The sequence below is a fragment of the Camelus dromedarius genome, chromosome 23 (genome assembly GCF_036321535.1).
Source record: "Camelus dromedarius isolate mCamDro1 chromosome 23, mCamDro1.pat, whole genome shotgun sequence".
Classification (NCBI taxonomy): domain Eukaryota; kingdom Metazoa; phylum Chordata; class Mammalia; order Artiodactyla; family Camelidae; genus Camelus; species Camelus dromedarius.
In genome coordinates, this window is record NC_087458.1 from 14,177,792 (window position 1) to 14,198,658 (window position 20,867).

The 20,867-nt window shown below is 47.6% G+C and overlaps 1 protein-coding gene across 1 annotated transcript in view; it reads right to left on the reverse strand.

Annotated features, from left to right (window-relative positions):
• RXRG (retinoid X receptor gamma) overlaps nt 1–17,483 on the reverse strand; it is a 41,871-nt gene extending 24,388 nt beyond the window's left edge. The window contains exons 1-2 of the mRNA XM_010984434.3: nt 17,162–17,483; nt 363–610 (exon numbers count right to left, since the gene is read on the reverse strand). Coding sequence (XP_010982736.1) covers nt 363–610; nt 17,162–17,210 — 297 coding nt within the window. The 5' untranslated portion in view covers nt 17,211–17,483. The remainder of the gene's footprint in view (nt 1–362; nt 611–17,161) is intronic.
• Nucleotides 17,484–20,867: the final 3,384 nt, after the last annotated feature.

A 20,867-nucleotide genomic window follows, 5' to 3' on the forward strand; every position in this document is an offset into this window, starting at 1 on the left:
GCACCGGGCACTTAACTGACTCGAAAAATATCCAATATTGAATCAAGAAGAATCAAGGCGGTCCACCCCATGGAAGACAGACAGACCCAAGAGACGCTGAAGTCACAGCCAGGGCTGAACCGTTGAAACCACAGGGGTGGCTCCCTTTTGGCCACAGTCCCCTAGACCTTGAGGCATCGTCAGTTCTCTGGGGCTGCTCTGCCTAAGGACACACTCAGTGAAGGCCCTACAGGAGGGAATTCTGCAGAGACAACCCAGTCCCTTCAGGAAGCACACAGTAAGCACCTGCTGAGTGCCAGCGCCACGCCAGGAGCAGCCTGGCTGAGATGGCGGGAGAGTGCTCGGCGAGGACAGACACCTACCTGAGAGCTGGGCGGGGCAACCAAGTTGATTCCTGGAGGGGCTGCCAGCGCTCCTGACGGTGGGCCCATGGCAGAAGTGATGACTCGATACGGAGAGCCCAGGGCATTGAGGGGGGTCCCCACCGCACTCAGAGTCCGTGGGGCACTCACTGGGGTGTCCGTGTAGCTGGGGTGGCTGTCCATTGGCTTCCCTGTAGATAAGGCTGCCGATGGGCTCATGGATGTGGAGCCAGAGTGGCCGGGGGAGCCTGTAAGGAGAAGATCATAGGTGACGGGAGGCCAGGGGAGCACAGGGATGGTACGTGAGGACAGAGCCCCTCCTTTGGTTTTCTGTATCCCTTCCCTCCTTCCAGCCACACCTGCAAACATGTGACCCCCAAGAACGACTGGAATAAAGGCATGCAAAGACCAGAGAGAGGGAAGGGCCTGTTGCAGGACAGAAATACTTACTGATGCCTGAGTTCTCTGGTGCACAGCATGGGATTCACCTTGAATTGTGTCAGATCAACCGCCAGGACCACGGCGGGGGGAACCCACAGGTCCCCCGACCTGGGTGACTGTAACCTGAGCCAGCCAGACAGGGAAGCTGAGTCAAAACCAAACCCCTGGGAGCGGGTGGTGGAGTGAGCAGGTGCCCAGGCTGCTCCAGAATCCCCTGCCTCAGACTCATATTGCTCTGCGAACTGGGGCAGGACTGAGCCTGCAAAGTGTGGAGACATTCACTCACTCACATGTAACAAACGCCTATCAAGGTACAGGTACCACGTCAGGTGCTAGGGATTCAGGACCGAGGAGAACACAGTTCCTGCTGTCAGGAACACACTCCACAACCACCATGGGGAAGGCAGGGGCTGTTTTCATGTCCTCGACTGCCTGTACCTTCTGCAGCTTTATGCCTATAAGGTTCTTGTCCTGCCAGCCTCTACAGCGCAGGGTTAATCAATGCTCAGGTAAGGAGACTCGAGATGGCCAGGCCTGGCTCACAGCAGCCGGGAAAGCAAGTGCAGACGGGCCCGCCCAGACCGCTTCTGCCTCTGGGCATAAAGAGCTGCAGCCACAAGTGTCAGTGGACATGGACCGTTCTCTCCAGAAGAGAGGAGCTCAGAGTCTGCTCGGGGTAAACCTCAGGGTCTGCAGCAGCAGGGACGGGGAAAACCCCAGGGCAGCCCATCCTGAACCACAGTGCTGGATCCCTGTGTGGCTGGAACGCAAGAATAGATTCAAAGAAAACACGTGCTAGACTCTGCCACGGCACCCGTGTTGCCCTTATGGGGGGACCATGAGAAGACTGATGGCAGAGGCGGTCAGTACGCATGGCCTGCTGGAGACGCCATCCAGTTCTCCACTGGAGCCCTACACTGTGCCAGACCGATAGGATGCTGAGTGGTAAGTCCCATGCCTGACCTTAGTTGGTTTGCTGCTGGTTCAAGGAATATCTCTTGAGTGCCTTCTACATGCAGAGCGCTATCTTAAGCCTTTTGGAAACCTCAGTGGCTCTAAGTGCTCTCTACCTTCTGGAGAGGAGCATGGAGCATCAGAGGTGTAACTGTGGAGTTGTTCTTTTTCTTTCTTTCTTTCTTTCTTTTGTACATATATTTTTTTTTATTTGAAGTATATAGTCAGTTTACAGTGTTGTGTCAATTTCTGGTGTACATCACAATGCTTCAGTCATATATGAACATACATATATTTATTTTCATATTCTTTTTCACCATAAGTTACTACCAGATACTGAATATGTTTCCCTGTGCTATTACAGTATAATCTTGCTGTTCATCTATTTTATATATATTAGTATCTGCAAATCTTGAACTCCCAGTTTATCCTTTCCTACCCTCTTCCTCCACCCAATAACCATGAGTTTGTTTTCTATGTCTGTGAGTCTGTTTCTGTTTTGTAAATAAGTTCATTTGTCTTTTTTTCAGATTCCACATATAAGTGATATCACATGGTATTTTCTTTCTCTTTCTGGCTTACTTCACTTAGAATGACAATCTTGTGGGGCTGTTCCTACACAGAAATATCCCCCTGGAAAAATGTCAGCCTGGAGTTGCCCCTGGAGCTCCTATGAGTTGAGCTAAGGCTGACTCGTGGAGAGAACCATCACTCCCGAGTCCGAGGAGGCAGCGACCTCTAGCTGTTGTACCTGGAAGTTTCAGTCTATCAGAGACACTTATCTCATAAACGGATGAGTCCCAATCACCACAAATGAGGTGAACCACATGCTGTGGGTCCAGAGAGAAGTGGCAAAAGGGTTCAGATGGACACATGAGAACTTTCTCATCTGTCCTGAATAGCATCAGGCAATTTCCGTATGTTAACTCATTTTATCCTGTAACTAAGCCTGAGAGGATCACTCCAGCCTTTTACAGGTGAGGTAATGTAGGCCCAGCCTCACCCCCATGCTGCTCCCAGTTCCGGATGACTTGCCTATACCTCCTTTGTCTAGCAAGTTCTGATTGACCCTTCAAGGGCTAAATCAAGTATCACCTCCTCCAGGAAGCCGTCCCTGGTTTTCCCAGGCGGTTTTCCTTTGATGCTCTTTTCTGTTTTCTAACTAACAGTCTGTTTCTTTCTTTGTATTTTCCACTAAACTGAGAGGGAGGGAAGAAAAGTGTCTCTTTCTGTATCCTCACCACTAGCACAGTACTTGGCATTATTAGCTGGGTAGTAAGTGGCAGAGCCTAGATTCAAACTGTCGGTCTGGAGCCCATGCTCTCTCCTGTGTGCTCTGTCAAAGACAGCAGAGATGTTTTTGGAGAGCCATCACATCACAAAGTACAAGATGACTCAATTATGAAGTGATCTCAAGCTGAAAGTTCATCTGAAGGAGAGACAAGAGGGCAGCTTCCAGAAACTCAAGCCAGAGGAACCAAAAATCTTCCCAGACGGCCACTGAGTAGAAAGAACAATTTTAGACTCTTCTGAGGCCCTGGAAGGCTGTGACATTTAAAGAGGCCAATGTACACCTTGAGCCTGTCACCAAGATAACATGTGACAGGTGAGTTAGGAGCCAGCCCGACTTGATGGGCGAGGAGCCGTGAACTTGGCCGGGACGACAGCTGTCCTTCCCCACAGCCAAGCCATCTGAAGGAAACCGACTTTCCCTTCCGGCATCGGCTTTCCGAAAAACGGACCAAAGGGCCCTGCAACTCTCCCTCTTCCTCTGCTTTAAATGGATCTCAGACAGACTGTGCCTATCACTTCTGCGTCCCCAGGCTGAAGCCCTGTGCCTGACACCAGAGCCATGGGACGGACAGGAACAAGATTTTGCTTCAAGCATTCATCAACCCGAGAGTTCCCAAGGTGTGGAATCCGCAACGCCAATGGTAAGGGACGTTTTAGGTGATATTTTAAGTGGTATGTAGGCAAACTTTAAAGAAAATTAATAATTTAAATTTATTTTTACTGTCTCCTGTTTATAGCAAGTGACTGGCCTTCCATTTTCGTATAAAATTATCTTCCTAAAAAATCACTATTTAAGTTTTCAAAAAAAAAGGAAATTGACCTCAGAAAAATTCTAAATACAAGTATATGATGAAAATAATATGCAAAGGAAGATGTTTAAGAAACACAAACTGTGCAAAAATATATAAATATGGACTTGGGAGAACTCACAAGTTGTTTCCAGAACAAAATGAGATGATATGAGAGAGGTTTAGAATTTAAAGTGAATTGTTCTTAACGATAAATGCTGGAGAAGGTTTGGAGAACAAGGACCCATCCTACACTGTTAGAGGGAAGGTAGTTTGGTGCAGCCATTATGGAAAACAGTATGGAGATTCCTGAAAAAACTAAAAATAGACTTACCCTATGATCCAGCAATTCCACTCCTGGGTATATACCCAGAGGGAACTCTAACTGGAAAAGATACACACACCCCAATGTTCATAGCAGCACTGTTTACAATAGCCAAGACATGGAAGCAACCTAAATGTGCATCAACAGATGACTGGATAAAGAAGTTGTGGTACATTTATACAAGGAATACTACTCAGCCATAAAAAAGAAAATGAAATAATGCCATTTGCAGCAATATGGATGGACCTGGAGATCATCATTCTAAGTGAAGTAAGCCAGAAAGTGAAAGAAAAATACCATATAACATCACTTATATGTAGAATCTTTAAAAAAAGAGAGAGAGAGAAAGACAAATGAACTTATTTACAAGACAGAAACAGACTCATAGACATAGAAAATGAACTTATGGTTACCAGGGGGTGAAGGGGGGTGGGAAGGGCTAAACTGGGAGTTCAAGATTTGCAGATACTAACTACTAAATATGGAATAGATAAACAACAAGTTTCTACTGTATAACACAGGGAACTAACTATATTCAATGTCTTGTAGTGACCTATAATGAAAAGGAATATGTGTATGTATGTGTATGACAAACACATGCTTACATCAGAAACAGACACATTGTAAACTGCCTATACTTCGATTTTTAAAATAATCAATAAAAAGAAGGCAAAAAAAATTAAAGTGCATTGTTTTTATCATTATTAATAATAATACAAATTAAAACAATCAGAATATGGCTTGACTGCTCAGTGAGGATGGCACATTGCTGAAGCAGAATGAAACAGCCAAAGTTTGGTTTGCAATGGCCTTGAAAATGTGCTCTGTTTCTGCTGAATCAATGACCCAGAAGAGATGGGCTACTTTATAATCATATTTTTTAAATAAAATCCAAAAAGACAAATGCATCTTACACAAATGCATTTTGGTTCTTTGGTTCTCACAGTGACCCAGTGTTTCTTAGAAATAAATAGCCTTGCTTTTAGAAAAGGTGGTAAACAATCCTTGTAACAACGGAAGTGTTTCTCAATGGAAAATTAATCCATTCTCACAAAGAGACACTAAAGTATGCCTGTCTATGACATTTTTATTAGCCTCTTTTGCTCTCACTCCTTTTTTTTTTTTCCAGAGCCATGTGGGAACTACAGCCGGCACAGGTTTTCCAGAAACCTGGTTTCTAGTCCAAATCCAAAGTCAAGTTTTTCTCTAATTCTTCCCTCGAGTCCCTTCAGCCCAATTCTCCCAGCCTCTGCAGCCCATCAGCCTTGCTGTCAGACGCCTGGGATATGCACAAATTAACTTATCTGATGGGAGAGGGCTGGTCAACTTCCACAGGAGCTTCTTTTCCCTCCTGGCAACGTATCTAAGAAATGCCCTCCATATTCCGGAACCTCCTTCTCCCTAGTAAGGAGCCACATGCAGTGGCTTCTAAGATCCCCTCCAGCACTGTTCCTTGAACATTAAGGTGGGTAGAGTATGGCTCACTGGCCTCCAAAAGAAGGATGTGCAGGTGGCACGTGGTCTGGAATGGCCTGAGTCTGGACCACTTGCCAAGGGGCCCCTGTTATCATCTGGACCACTGCCAGGGAGCCCCGTCATCCATCATCATCATCGGCTGGACTGTGTTAGCCCTCCGGGCTATTTGGGATTCCAAATTGTGGTTTGAGATGCCGAAAGTGTCCAAAGCTGTTAGGGAATCTCCTGGGGGCATACACTATAATGATTTCTGAAGCCTACGTGTGCCTTATGTGGGCATCAGTCCACGTGGAATGCAAGATTCTGAAGCCCCAAAATCCTAGGCTGGATCGGGGATGCACTACTTCCCAATCATGCAAACTTGAGCCAGGAACTTGACCTCTCTGAACCTCTCACCTATAAACGGAGATATACACGCCTATCTCAGGGGTGCTGAGAGCATCTGAGACCACTGGCCCAGAAGTAGCAGCTGCAATTACTTACCATACTGTCAACGTTGTGAGGGAGGTCTGTGTCTGGCTTGAATACCATCATAGAAGATTATGTAAGTAAAGGGTTTAACCCAAGCCATGCTGGTAGGAAATGCTCTATTAAGGACAGTCACTACCACAAACTGGTATGGGCACACTAGTTGTTTATATATTAAATTTTCCGAATTGGTTGGCTAATAGCCACTTCTCTGAGCCCAGAGCGCCCTTCCATCATTCCAGCCACCCCAACCCTTCCATGAGGGCCCTCCAAATCTCCCCCTAATCCAGCCTGGCACAAAGAGATGTCCATGCTAACTTCCATTCTGAATGCCTGGTACCCTACTGGCTGTCACATATCTTAAATTTCACCACCTTGCTATTAGCACTTATCATTACGGTATCCAGCACTGTGCCTGGAATGCAGTAGATGCTTAAAAAATATTTGTTGACTGACCAATGACTGGAATAGGGTTTTTTTGTTAATTAATGTGTATAACTGTATAAAGAGTCCATCAGTGGAAATTATTTGCATAAGAAATCTATGTCCTGGATGTTTACAAAAACCAAAATCTCTGATATCTCTAGATAACAAATTTGTGTGTGTGTGTGTGTGTGTGTGTGTGTGTGTGTGTGTGTGTGGTGAGGGGGTACTTATTGAGAAAGAGAAGCTCAGGTACTTAAGAACTAGAGAATGCTTACCAAGGCGAGGGAGTTGCCTAGCAACCTCACCCGCAGCCAATGAACGTAAAATGTCAAGCACGCGTCTTCCTGATTGGCTAGACAAGGGAGCAAATGGCTCGGTGTTCCCACCCCTTTACTGCTGTGCCTGGGAGAGTTCATTGTCCCATCATCAGGATGGAAACTTATGAAGAATCTCTAATGTTGGTTAACACCCACCCACAGGGAAGGGGAGAGAGGTTAAAAACAAAACAAAACAAAACAAAAACTTGCCCTAAGAGTCAGGACTCTCCATTTGAAGTTAAGGGAACATCACGGGGCCCTATCCCAATCCACTGTCTCCCACGGTGGGCACACTCTCGCACCCAACCTGCCTCTTTTTCTCCAATGGAGGGGTGTGGTGCATAAGCCCAAGAATCACAGAATATTCAGACACCTGGCTTGTTCCTCCTAGTCTAAGGGAAACTCATCCACACATCCTTTCCCTGCCTGGCTCGTAATACACAGACAGGCTGCAAGGGAGATAGGCAGGCGCCTGCCACATGAAGGCACTTAATTGACACTTAAATGTCATCTCCTCTGCTAAGTAACAACAACAGGTAAGATTTATTAAGCAATTGCTGTGAGCCAGACATGGTTCTAAACATTTTACATATATGGACTCATTTCATCCCGGCAAACCCCTTTGAGGTTGGTTCTCTCATCCCTATTGTACAAATGCAACAACTGGGGGAGAGAGAAATTAAATAAGTCGCTCAAGAGAACATGGCTAGCAAATTATCCAAGTGGCATTTCATTCTAGGGGGAAAGCAGCAGGCCCGGATTTTAATCCCTGCCCCACTGTACACCACGCAGCTGTGCCTCTGGCCCTAGCAGTTACTCGGGATGGCGCTTCCTTCAAGCCTCCCTGGGCACAGTTTCTGTCCCCACCCCTGGCCTCCCTCAGGGTTTTGACTCTGGTATTTTGTGACCAGGACACTCCCTATCTGGCTCCAGCCCCTCACATCAAACCCCAGCTCTGGTTCCCTTCATCGAGGGTCCCAACTCAGCCCAGCCTTCTCCCTGCTCTTCTTTCCACAAAAGGGGCAATCGGATGCCGAGGATTTGCTAACATGCATTTCTCATATTTAAACTGCTATTGGCTCTTTCAAAAGCACTTTCGCATACATATCGGAGCCACGCAGCCACCCTGAGATTGGACAGGAAGGTGTTTTACAGGCGCGGAGTTCCACATTTTAACAGATGTAGACACCAAGACATTAGCTGAATTCCTAGGGAATGAGAAGCAGAAGTAAGGAGCCGCGTCTTTTCATGGGAAGCCTTCTCTGCTACCCTTTCTGGCTTTCTCGGTGGGGAAAATGAAGAAACGTGGTGGAAGTGGAGAGTGTGTGGGAACAGAGACACGCCTTCCGCCCCCCGGGGCTCACCCCCTTCGCCTCTCAGCAGGAACACGAGGACACAAAGATGCAGCAGCTGATGGGCCAACCCGGCTGTGTGCAGCCCTGACCAGCCGGCCAGCCTTTCTGAGCTGACACAGGGCAGCTCCACCTGATTCCTGCAGTCCCCAAAGGAGGGCTGGCTGGCTTTTCGGGATGAGAGCTGGAGGTTGCTTCTTCCAGCGCCTGGATGAGGGGGAGGGGGAGATTGGCATCCCTTCCTCTCCTCCACTCCCCCCTCCATTCCTCCCTTCTCCCTCCACCCCCGCCCCCTCCCCTAAAATCTGTAACGATGGAGGTAGTGAAAAGCAGGCACAGACTGATCATCAGCCTCATTATTACCGGCATTATATATAATTATAGCAAAACCTCACTCATTTGGATCAATTGAGAGAAAAATCAGTCTAAATTCGTGACAAGTTGGCAGATTACTTTTAAATTACAATTTTATTGCTTCTAAGTAACACACGTGAAGAGTTTGTGTTTCAAGTACCACAAGCTAATGGTTATTAAGTGGGGATTTTATAAAATCTGCTTTAAAAGACTTTCATAATTAACACCCCGTTACTATGCTAATGAGGTTCCTACCACGCTGGCTTTATAAACTGCTCAAAAACTAGTGTACCTTAAGGAGGCACAACACTTCTACAATCTTATTTGCTTGGCAAACCTTATTTCTTCTTATTTTTTCATGAATGAACAAATACAAACTAGTTCCTGCCATGATCAATTTAACCACCATTCCATATTAATTATGTCATAAATTAATAAGGTCGTATTGTTTAGGGGAAGAAACCAGACTTTCAGGACCTGAAGAACCACCTCATTTGATACAAGAGAAACTATTTCCAGGGGAGTGGCATGACTTGGTCAGGCCCCACAGTCAGGACAAACACACCGGGTCTGCTCAGGTCCACACTTACTATATCCACAACATACCGTCTTACATTCATAAAACGCTTTATAATTATCTGCTGTGTGTTTCCATATCAATGACTGGTTCAATCAGCCAAGAAATATCTGTTGAGGCCCTATTGTGTGCCAGGCTCAGTGCTAGGCACTGCGGACACAGCAGTCCCTCCTGGAGGCCACTGTCTATTTCATTCAAGCATCAAACTGACTCTGAGTAGTCGTTGGTAGGGCAGGAATTATCCCCGTTATGAGACAGGAAGTGGGCAGGGCACAGCCATTCAAGGAATGCTACAGCAATTAACATCAAAATGGTGAAAGATTCAACCCCCAGTAGGCCTTGAGGCTCAGGATGATGGGAGATTTAACTTCTAGTAGATCTTGAGCTTCATTAGATGCTCATTGTAATACATTAGCATGGTGAGTAACATGCCCACAGGCGCATGACAGTCCCAAGGCTAGCCACAAAAGGTCAAAGAGTGGCAAATGGCCAACTTCCTGGGAATCCCAGCCCCTTCCCCAGGGTATTTAGATTGGTCCTTCCACTTATTTGCATATGAAGCCACCAAAGCCCATAAAAATGCACAACACTGCCCTCCTCCCCATACTGAGACGGTCTGCACTCTGTCTCTGGAGTGTGTACCTACTTTTACTCTAATCTGAGCACCCAACCCCCACACCTCATGGCCTTTCTCTTGCCTTTCAATATATCTCTCTAAATAAATCTACCTTTACTCAGCTGTGGCTCGCTCTTGAATTCTTTCCTGTGCGAAGCCAAGGACCCACAGTTGGCGGGGCACGTCCCAGGGGCTCAACCGAAGCCTGGGACATGGCCCTCCTCAAGTCCCACATCTGTTTTTCCTGCATCAATTAGACAGATTAGGAAACGGAGGTTTAGGATGATAAAGTGCTTGCTGTGAATTATTAGCAATCTAGAATCTGAGTCTAATCTAGCATAATTTCTGTCAACCTCTCTGCAGGTAATTAACAGCATTTTGTTTGCATAGCACCCTTCCCCCACCGCCCAGGACCAAATTATAAACCTTGCTGGTACAGATGGATATTGTGCCCTCCCTAACACATGCGAGGTAACTGGAGATACTGGAGCAGGGGCTCCGCTAACCAGGACCTGCTGCCTGTCCTTTTAACCCAGTTCCATGCACTGGTCCACCATGTACCAGCCGGTCCACCAAGACAAATGCCCGTGAGTGCTTCAGGGATTTGCTGATAGCGCCCCACCCCATCCACAACCTGAAGTCTTCGAACACCAATTCTGTCCACACCCAGCCCTTTGAATCCATGCCCTCCATCCCTTTCTCTGTCTCTGTAGACTTCCTGTTCACGCATACTCTCCCTTGCCTCTAAATCTGGGCTGTCTTCTAAAGACTGCAGTCATCTTAAAATACAGCGAACCATATGCCTGTTACCGTCGATAATAGACATGGTATTATTTGTTCTCAGGTTCTACATACCAAAATTCCTTGGATCCATTCGCTCCACCTCAGCCCCAAGAAACGTTTCCAGGAATGACTCGTCTCCAAATGTCCTGCAGACTTCACAGCTTGTAACTAGTTGATACGTTCCCTCAGGGCAGGGCGTGGGTCTTAGTTCTTAGTGTCCGGCCGAGCCAAGGTGTACAACGAATGACTGACAGGCATTCTCGGAGCAGCCTAGGATACCCTTTCCCTCCTGGTGATCTCTAACTTTTGCTCTGCTCCCCATGCCTCTGGGGCTGAGGAAACTCAGGGACCGTGAGCCCCAAACGTTCCAAGAGGCTGCTTCACTGTGACACTAGTGACCAGCCAAAGGACGGACAAAAGAGATGTGGGGTCACAGAAAAGAAACCTAGGCAGCCAGCCTGGAAGAGCCGTCCTAGCATATTTATTAAGCACTTTCTTTGCCCCTCCTCTGACTTCTGGTAAAGGCTTTTTGAATTAAAGATCACAAGCCTTCCCACTCTTCAAGTTCAGATGTTGAACTCTGAAATCTCATCAGAAATTTGAGATCAATCAAACAATAGAAACTCTTGTTTACTCTCAGTGACAGTATCGGATAAAGGGAAGCAGGGGCTCCAGGTTATTCAGTTCGCAGTGGAGGGAATTCAGGGGGCCAGGACTCATTAAGGACACTGGCCTGAGGCAAGGGTCTCCTGAAGATTATAGGGATGGGAGGTCCCAGGTCACCGCTCTCTTTCTGCCAGATCTCATGAGTGTCTTCCCTGGAATGATTTGTTAAAACATGATTTTCTGTAACTGGTGCCGAATCCATGTCTTATTTACTTCACTTTGTCAGCATCTCATGTGCACAGTCTGACAGTTTAAGAACAGGCCTAGCTCCTCTAAGGAAAGCCTCCACACAAAACTTTAACTGAATTTGCTACCGCAGTCTCCAGCATTCCTGAAGCAGGAAAGAGAAACTAACTTTTATTGTGTGTTTACAATTTTCCAGGCTTTCTTTTAGTGACTCCCTACACTGTGGAAGGTTAACCGTGACCCTGCAGGGTGGGTAGTACTGTCATTTTGCTAAGGAGTGGGAGGAGGGCTTTGCATGGCTTAGCCTCCTCTACTCCCTGCCACCCCAGGTGGCCCCCGAGGGGACTCAGGGGAACCCAGTTTGAAGATCATAAGCGGCAGAAGTCCTGGGCAAACCTCATCTGCTTTTCCAAGTTTCTTCATCTGTAACTGAGGGAGGGGTCAGACCAGATGAGCGGCAAGTCCTTTTACTAGCTTTAAAGATTCAGCTCCGTGCAGGGAAGCTGGGTTTGAGAGCTGGTCAGAGCTGGGGCTGGGAATCACTACTAACCAGAGAACAATCAGAAGCGGTGATAAAGCTTCTCCGGAATGACCCCCTAGGGCTCAGCAGACGTACTGGGACACAGCACAGCCCTGTGCCTTAGCTTATGCATTTGACCACGGCTGCCTGCCTTCCCATCGTGACAGAAGATTGGAGCAGTTGTAACAGGGGCTACGGCCAGCAAAGACTAAAATGTTTACTACCTGGCTGTGTAGAGAAAAAGTTTGCCAACCGCTGCCCCAATGCAAAATTGAGTCCCATGTATTAAAAGAAAGTGGGGTTCACCTGGAAGTGTTTTTGACCGTTGAAGGGTTTATTAGCACCTTTGAAGGCGCAGCCCCCTACCCCTCACCCATTGCCATTTTATTCATTTGCTGCAGTTACGCATGTTCAAAGGGGGAAAGTAATGATCTGTAAGCAAGCCCTGATAAGCACAGAGTAAGAACTGAATGTGTTAGTTGCTGTTCTTATATGTAATTCACACACTCGGAGTGGATCTGGGACTCCACGCACCCCTCACCTCCTTTCCCCACCCGCCACCCCCCTCCCCCTTCCTGAGCAAGCCCCATGTGGCACAGGCTTAAGCACAGCAGCCCTGACATCTGCCTGGATTTAGATCTGGAGTCTGCTCCTTACCAGCTGGGTGACCTTGGGCAGGTAACCCAACCTCCCAGTGGCTCAACATTTCTGCCCGTGAAAATGGGGACAGTGATAATAATGGTACCATACTCCCCGTGGTCCTTGAGAATATTAAACGAGATGGTGCATGTAATGCCCTTGGAAAGGGGCTGGGCACAGGATAGGTGCCTAATAAAAATCAGCTTTTATTTTCACTCTTTTGGGAAAATCACCAAACCAAGACCTGAGTCAATTTCCTGAGAGCCATCAAAACATAGGCATTCTAGAATATAAACTTCTTGGAGTCTCTGGGCCTCTGTGTTTTCCACTTTCAAATAAGAGGAGAAGAAAGCAGCTTCCTCCAGGAGCCCCTGACATCCCAGCCACCCCACTCTGGTGGCTAAGTTCTCTGCAGATACAGAAGCTACATAATGAGGGGAAGGAAGAGGTGGAGAATTTTGATTACTCTTTGCATAATTTCTTCCCCCAGTTGCTATTCAGCTCTCTATCTCCTGGTAAGATTGTAAATGTTTCAGAAAATAGTTTATACTAAATATGCTCCTTCCTAAATCTCATAAACAGTTATTCCTTCCTACATAAACGCTAACCGCTTACGCCCATGGTTGGTCCCCATTAGCCACCCACACATTTGTGGAGGGGAAAAATATGTTCTGGCACCCACACAGGCACACACACATACATACACACACGCACACCCTCTTCCCACATCCTCACATTGCCCTCCCTGAATACACACATGCACGAACACACACACAAAAGTGCCTCCAATTCAACCCCTCATCTACGGCTAATCTTAGGTGAGGAGGGGCGCATTCTACACAAATGGTCAGGGCCCAGGGGGCGGGACTGTTGCAAAGAGCAGACCCCCAGAAGAAGCCACCAGTGAATTCTCCAGAGGTCAGTGTTGCTCCTGAGTGACGGCTAAGCTGCCCTGTGCTTTATTCCTCAAAGGCCAGGCTACTGTGTCTGCAACCACTGGGCAGTGCTGTGGCTGGATTAGGGCGTCTCACCCCCTCAGGGGATGCTGCCTTTGTTTCTTGCAGCAAGTCTGAGCCCCAGAGGCAGAAGCCATGAGAGGCAGCTCAGCCCCGCATGGACTCAGGAGTCAGACTGCCCCGGTTCAAAGCCTCGGCTACGCTCTTTTCCAGCTATTGGACCTTAAAACAAGTTACTTCTTCCAGCAATGCCTCAGTTTCCTCGTCTATAAAAGGAGGGTGATAATGATGGTCATAGAACCGACTCAGAGGGTTGTTATAAAGATTAAATAAGACAATACTGTGAAGTGCTTACAATGGTAGCTGGCACTTAGTGAGTGCCACAGCGTGCTTGTTAAATAAAACGAGAGAAGTCCCCTCGCCCTGATCTCTTCTCACCCTGCGGATTACTGCACAATTGGATGGGGGGGATTACAGGCTTTGTTTTGCCATCTTCTTAGAGGCAGCGACTGTCTCATCCAGGCAAACAAATCTCTTCCTGGGCAGCTGGCAGAGCCAGGACATGGCAGAGAAGGAGAACAGAAGGGTTCTCACCTCATCACATGGCGGGGTCCACAGCTGGGAGAGTGGGCATCTTGGTGGGGCCACTGCAACCCAGCTCATCACCACTCTGTGGCCAACTGGACCAGGGTCTTGTTCACTGATGGGAGGATGGTCTGACATCTGGTAAGCACAGCCCAGACACAAGACCCAGGTGTTATTTCCCAAGGGTGACATTGCTTCCCTAGAGAGTCTCACAGATCACAGGAGTCCTCTGTGGTTCCATTTGCTAATATATAAAAGGGCAGGGGTTATACACGACATCATTTAATATGTGCAGTGCAACTTGCCGCAGTGGGGCAGAGGCACTTAGAGGCTGCAGGTGACTCTGCTCCAGTCCTCAGGTTTCCTTCTGCCTCCCTCCCTGATGCAAGTTCTCAGACCGACCTCCCTGCAGATGAGGGCTCCATCCTTTGCTTAGGGTTTCCATCTCTTTACGGGCGCATGCAAACAAAAATGGAAGACATCAGCAGAACTACACAAAATATTGTTCCCCCTCAGGAACGGGGAGGAAAGTAGTAGCATTAGAGGCAGACGTTTCAACAACCTAGATGATCTGTCCCCTCTCCGCTCTTCGTGTTGTATCAGCCTGCTTCTTCCACGGCCGAGCTGCTGTGTTTCCTTTTATCTGAAACCTAATTACACTAAATACCAGAGCTCCCACAATTATGGAAATCTAAACCAGCAACGTGTGTGGGTCTTTATGGATTTAATTTTATTTCCCCAGATTCCTAATTCATTATTCTACAGTAAGGTTTGATTTTTAAATTAATTTGCATGTAAGTACTTGGGCAAATGGAAAGGATGAAAATATTAAGTACCAAATATACAGATAACACTTTATAGATGCCTTTTTCAAGCATTGGCACATTTAATTCTTACAACAAGGGTCTGAGGATGGGATTTTAAACTTCATTTTAGAGATGAGGCTCAGAGAGATTCAATATCTTGCCTAAGGTCACACAGCTAGTAAATGAAGACCTAGAAGCCAAACTCAGTTCTATCTATCTATCCATCCATCTGCCTATCTATCTATCTACCTACCTATGTACCTATCTCTCTGTCTCTCTCTTTCACACTCTTTCGCCATATCAAACTGAAGGAACAATATTATAAGTTTGATTCAGGGGCTTTTTCTAGAAAGGCTCTCCTCCTCCACTCCACATAACCTTGGACTAGTCCTGTCTTCCTTGAGGCCTCAGTTTATACATCTGTAAAATGAGAGGGCTAAGATGCCCAAGATTCCAGCAGGCAGCCCCCAATGAATTTTGGAATAGACCTTCTTTCTCCAGACTTTATCTTAGCTCTCTCTCTACATCTTTCCACCTTCAACCCTTTTATTCATCCCAACTGCCACAGAGGGTCTCTTTGGCCGTCATAGGGACATGACCTCACAGTCCTTGGGGGTCCCAAGAATCTCATGGATAAGCATGGTCTTAGACAACTGAACTCAGAGAGAAAAGGAAAAAGTTCTTCTCAGCCACGAATGGGACCAAGTTGGTAGCTGAAAAGGCTTTTTACACCCAGGATCCTACTGTAAACTGAAGATCAGATGTCCAGGGCACAGCCTTGGCCACCACTCTCACTGGGTCATGTCATAAGACTGACCCGAATAACTTCAACACCACCTCCTCCAGGACGTGTGTCCACAGACCCTCACCCCCTGTGTTGAAAGGGCAACCTCCTCCTGCAACTGATAGGGCATGAACCATGCAGTATTACAATGTATCTGTGTAACAAGCTTACCCAGTCCAAGTGGAAGAGACGGTGTCTCACTCACATCTGTATTCCCAGTGCCTAGCCCCATGCTTGGCCCATAAAAACTACCCAGTGCACCTCAAATGAATGAGCAAACCCCCTAGCTTAACGCCTCTGGGGCAGGAACCCCATCCACTTGCAACGTCCTACCATGCCTCACAGAGGGTCCTGCCCAGCAAAGTAGGCAAGCTTTGCTCCCAAGCCTTCAGATGAATTGTCTATCTGTCCGCACAGGAGGTGGGGAGAGCAGGGACTTTTCAGTTCTCAAGACCTGACAAGAATCTCTGCTTTGTCGGGCCTGCCAGCATCTGCAGGGCAAAAGCTCTCCCCTTTGGCTCCCAAGAACACAAACTACATGCCACCAGCTGACAAGTGAGAGGCCAGTTGGTCAGCTGCTGGTTCCATTTACCCAAAGCTGGGCGACTGTGTTTCTTCTGTTACTGAGTCGAGGGAGCCTTGGGACCAATGTGCGTGGGTATCAAAGCAGCCCCTGTGGAGTGCGACCTGGCTGCCCTGGCTGCCCTGCCTGGCTAGGCGGCTTGGAGTTCCAACCAGCCTGTTTTCTCTTATGAGAGCCCAGACCCCCACCCCTACTCCCAGATCCTGACCCTCAGATTGCAAGTGATGGCAGTGACCCTCCTCAACGTGGAATTGGGGGCAGCAGCAGGGGAGGGGACAAGAGGCTATTAGCAAATCAAAAGGGGAGAAAACTGAGGAAGGAAAACAGGGTGGCAAATTAAAGTGCAATTTCTTTGTTGTTGTTAAAAATCCAATTATAGGGAAATCTGTATTTAAATAAAACCATCAGGCCCTTGCTATGAAGTATCCCAGGGACCCTTAGTATAGGCAAAACCTTTTAAATCACGTTTTGTTTCTCCTGACAAGTTGGATAATCGGTACATCACAGTGATTCCCCCTTGCCCCATACACTTTTCACCCCGACGCAAACACACTGGGTTATAACAATGCTCTTGGTCTATCTTTGTCTCAGACATATTCCCAAGCGTGTTGGTTTAGGCTCTCCTTGGAATAGCCCCGCATCTTCCCATCTGTTCACTCATCCTGATGTACAGACATATCCTCACCTTCGGACCATTCTCTCCGCGGCTCGCTCGCCCTCCCTCCCCCGGTGCCTCTCTGCCGCTCCCGTGCACGCACACACACTCACGCGGAAACACACCGTATCTGCGTGTAAGCCTATGTGCCCCCTTCTAACTCAGTCCCCATCCGGAGCAGCGGTATCTCCCCATCTCCGCTCCGTCTCTCCAGACGGCGCACGCCGTGAAGCCCCGTGAAATACTCACCGCCGAAGCCGGTGGGAAACTTCATGAAGTGAGAATAATTTCCATACATGTTGCTGCCTCAGTTCATAGCCCTCCCTCCCGCGTCTTCTCGAGAGCTCGGACTCTCCCGGCCCCCCGAGCGCAGCCGGGCTTCCTTCAACTTGGGCTAACAAGAGTGGTCATCGCTTCCTAGCAGCCCGGGCAGCTCGGGCTGGGCCAGCCCTCTGGGATTAGTCAGGAATCTGCCTCTAGATCGGAGCGTCCACATCGTGCGTTGAGCCGGCAGCAGCTGGTGCCTGTCAGTAATCACGCATAATGCCGCCGCCGCCGCCGCCGCCGCCGCCGCCACTCCTGCCACCGCAGGCGCTGCCGCCTGGGATCCTGTTGCTACTTTGATTAACTCGGGGCTGGGCTGCTGCGTGCGACTCTTCCAGCTCCCGCTGGTCCCCAGAGGTCCCTACCGGTGGCGCGATCTATTATCTGGGAAGCCAATCGATGGGTGACCGCCCCAGAATAGGTCAGGAAAGGGGGGGAAGGAGGGGTGGCGGGGAGGGGGAGACTCTTTAGGTGCCTTTTCCTTGGCTTGCACCCCCCAAAATCAATGGGGTTTTGTTCCAATGCGTTTTCTCACTGCGGCTTCTATCTATCCAATGCACTGGGTGTTTGATCTGGGAAAGGGGTTGGGGGTGGGGGCCGAGAGAGAACAGAGCCCTTTCAGAAGCACGAGGCTGGCAGAGTGTGAGACTCCAACCCCAGCTTTGGAAAACTAAACTACAGTGGCCCTTAGCCCTGGGGGGGGCCCTCCTGCTCTGGTGGCTGGAGGCATTCGTCTGTGGTCTGACAGCAGAAGCTTGAGGGCAGTTAGGAGTCAGAGCTCGCTCACAGGGAAAACGTACAGGTAGGGGAGACAGGCGTGATGACCATTCTGTGCTGTTTCGCTGGAGGAATGCATTCACCCTATATACTGCTGTCACCCCGCCACCTGTTCAAAAAGCACCACTGAGTCCTCTGATCAAAAAATCTAGGTATCTCTGTGATGTTGGGTCTACTATATTGCTTTCCTGACAAGCTACTGCTCAGCCTATACTTGAACACCTCCCATAATGGGGAGCTCACTACCATTCTGTTCCATTTCTGGACAGCTCTTACCATGAGAAAGTTTTCTACTGAGCTGAAATCTGCCTCCTCTCTACCACTTCTCTGTACAGGTTCTAGGCTACTCCCTGGAGCCACACAGGAGAAGCCTGTGGGGTCTTTCACAGTGGGATCTTCTGCAAATTCGGAGATAAATCTTCCAAGCCCATGTCTATCTTCCCTAGACACTCTTGCTTCCTTTATTTCATGGATCACTAAGTGTTCAAGTCTATTCACCATTCTATGAATGTCCTTCAATTTACAGAGATACCCTCATGGTAGGGAAGGGGCCTGACCAGACTTGGATACAATACTCCTGATATGGTCCAAATCTTCTCCTCATGGTGTATCTATTGGCAGAGCAATACGGGTGCCATCAGCACACCCACCAGGGGTCAGAGTCATGAGCTGAGCTCTGAGGGGCTGAAACAAGGCTGAGAGGTTTCCTCCGGATACAGCATAGCCCCTAGACAGCCAGAGAGGCAGTCAATTAATAGGAGGCTCCACAGGGAAATAACTGATTCACATGGTAGGAGAACCCAAGACAAAAACTAAGAATAAAGGGCCAGAGGCAGGAACAAAGTCAGGATGACAAGGGAGGAGGGGGCCAAATTGGAGATCAAAACAGAATAAAAGCAGGTCAGGAAGGAGGAAGGATCAGGCCATCACTGTAGGGAGTCTTTGAGCCTGGAGCCCCCTTGGCTGGTCACTGGTCTCAGAGCATCAGTTGAGAACCAATGTGGACACGACCAGTGCAGAATACACACGGAATACCATTTGCTTACTTGCATTAACTTCTGGACAGCCCCACATGCTAACTCATGTTGGACTAACTTAATAAATCCCAGCCCCCACCCCAAGTTGCATTCTCTTTTATACACATTCTTCGTCCTATTTTGGGGCAACTCGTTTGGGAATCAACATGCAGTATCTTCCTATATTCCTCTGAAATGAAAACGTTTAGATTCATTCATCATCGCAGATCTTTTCAGACTCTGCTTCTTTTGTCCAGTGTTATTTTTTTATCCCTCTCCCCATATCATGACTTCTGGGGAGCTGATGAACTGCTTTCCATATTTTATCCAACTCATGGGTAAAAACGTTGAAAAGGACCTAGCCAGGACAACGTCTTACAGCATACTGCCAGGAAGTCCATTCATTAGTGCCACTGCCACTGCTCTGCCTCTTGCTAGTTTTATGGTCTGGAGAGGCTTTATCTAAAAAGAAGGCATTAACTCAGAAGCCAGCCTTGCAGGTACAAATCTCAGGTCCATTGCTTATAACCTGACGATATTGGCAGGTTACTGAATCTCCCTGAGCCTCTGTTACCACCTACGTTTGTTGTGAGGATTCAATGAGCCAACACATGTTAATCACTTAGAATGTACCAGATACATTGTAAATGTTCCATATACGTAAGCTATTTTGATGATGATGAAGATGATATAACTTAAAGCAAGTCACTTTACCTCGAGTTCCCTTTTTCTCATTTGTAAAATGATGAGCAGGGTTAGATGAGTTCTAAAATCCCCTTCAATTGTCAAATTCAATGCAAAGTAATCCACCACCCATCCTGTAATTGTCCATTTTCTCCAGAGAAGTATCTGAAGCAAGGGTCTTACTGAAGTACAAGCTAAATTTTCTATGGTACGCCTGTCAGTGAAGAGAATGAGTTGTTCCAACTCAATTGGCTTTTTGGTGAGCTGGCACCAGCAAGAGTTCTTCCAAGCACTCAAGAACCGTCCTTTAAAAAGCTCTCTGTAGCACTTTGTCCAAGGTCGATGTCAAGATAATCTGTTGCTGGTTTGTGGGAGACTCAATTTCTTCCCCTTGTGCTAAGTTAGCTACACTGTCTACTTCCTTTCCTCCTAGAATAAAAACCAAATTCCTTAGCCTGGCATGGAAAGTCCTCACCATCCTGTCCCATCCTACCTTTCGAGTTCTTAGAGGAAAGTATCCTGGGACAGTATTGTGAGCCCCCCACCCCCACACCGTCCAGCTGTGTGGCCTTGAGCAAGCTCACTTACCCTGGGGGTAACAGCCACATCACCGACAACACTGAGGTTCCTGAGTTTGGGTTTTGTTTTGTGGATCAAATGTGATGAGAGCGGTGCATGTGTTTTAGTTTGGTTTGGTTTGGAGGGTTTGTTTGTTTCACACTGTATTGTTCTATACAAATACAAGGAAGTAATGCGCTCTTGTTTTTCTTTCTTCCCTTTCTCTGATGGTTCCTCCTGCTCTGACCCTGTTGCTAACTGTGGGAGCACGCTGCGTTCATTCCAACTTCTGGTTCATTGTTCACGCCTGTTTACTTCTCCCAACGGTTTCTCCACGTAAATTTTCCCCACGTAAATGATAGAACACACAATAGGTGCTCAATAAATATTTTTGCATTAAAAAAAATGCTTGATACACTTAGATTCAAAACATCCCAGCCTGCTGTCCTTGTGTGATACCTTCCATCTGGCTTAACATTCCATAACAAGCCATAAACTTCGCCTAAAGTACAAGAAATATGAACGTGGCTTTTCTTTCTAATCCACATTTTTTTTTTTGCTTGGCACCACTGTGCCTTGTTTAAGACTATTGTTGG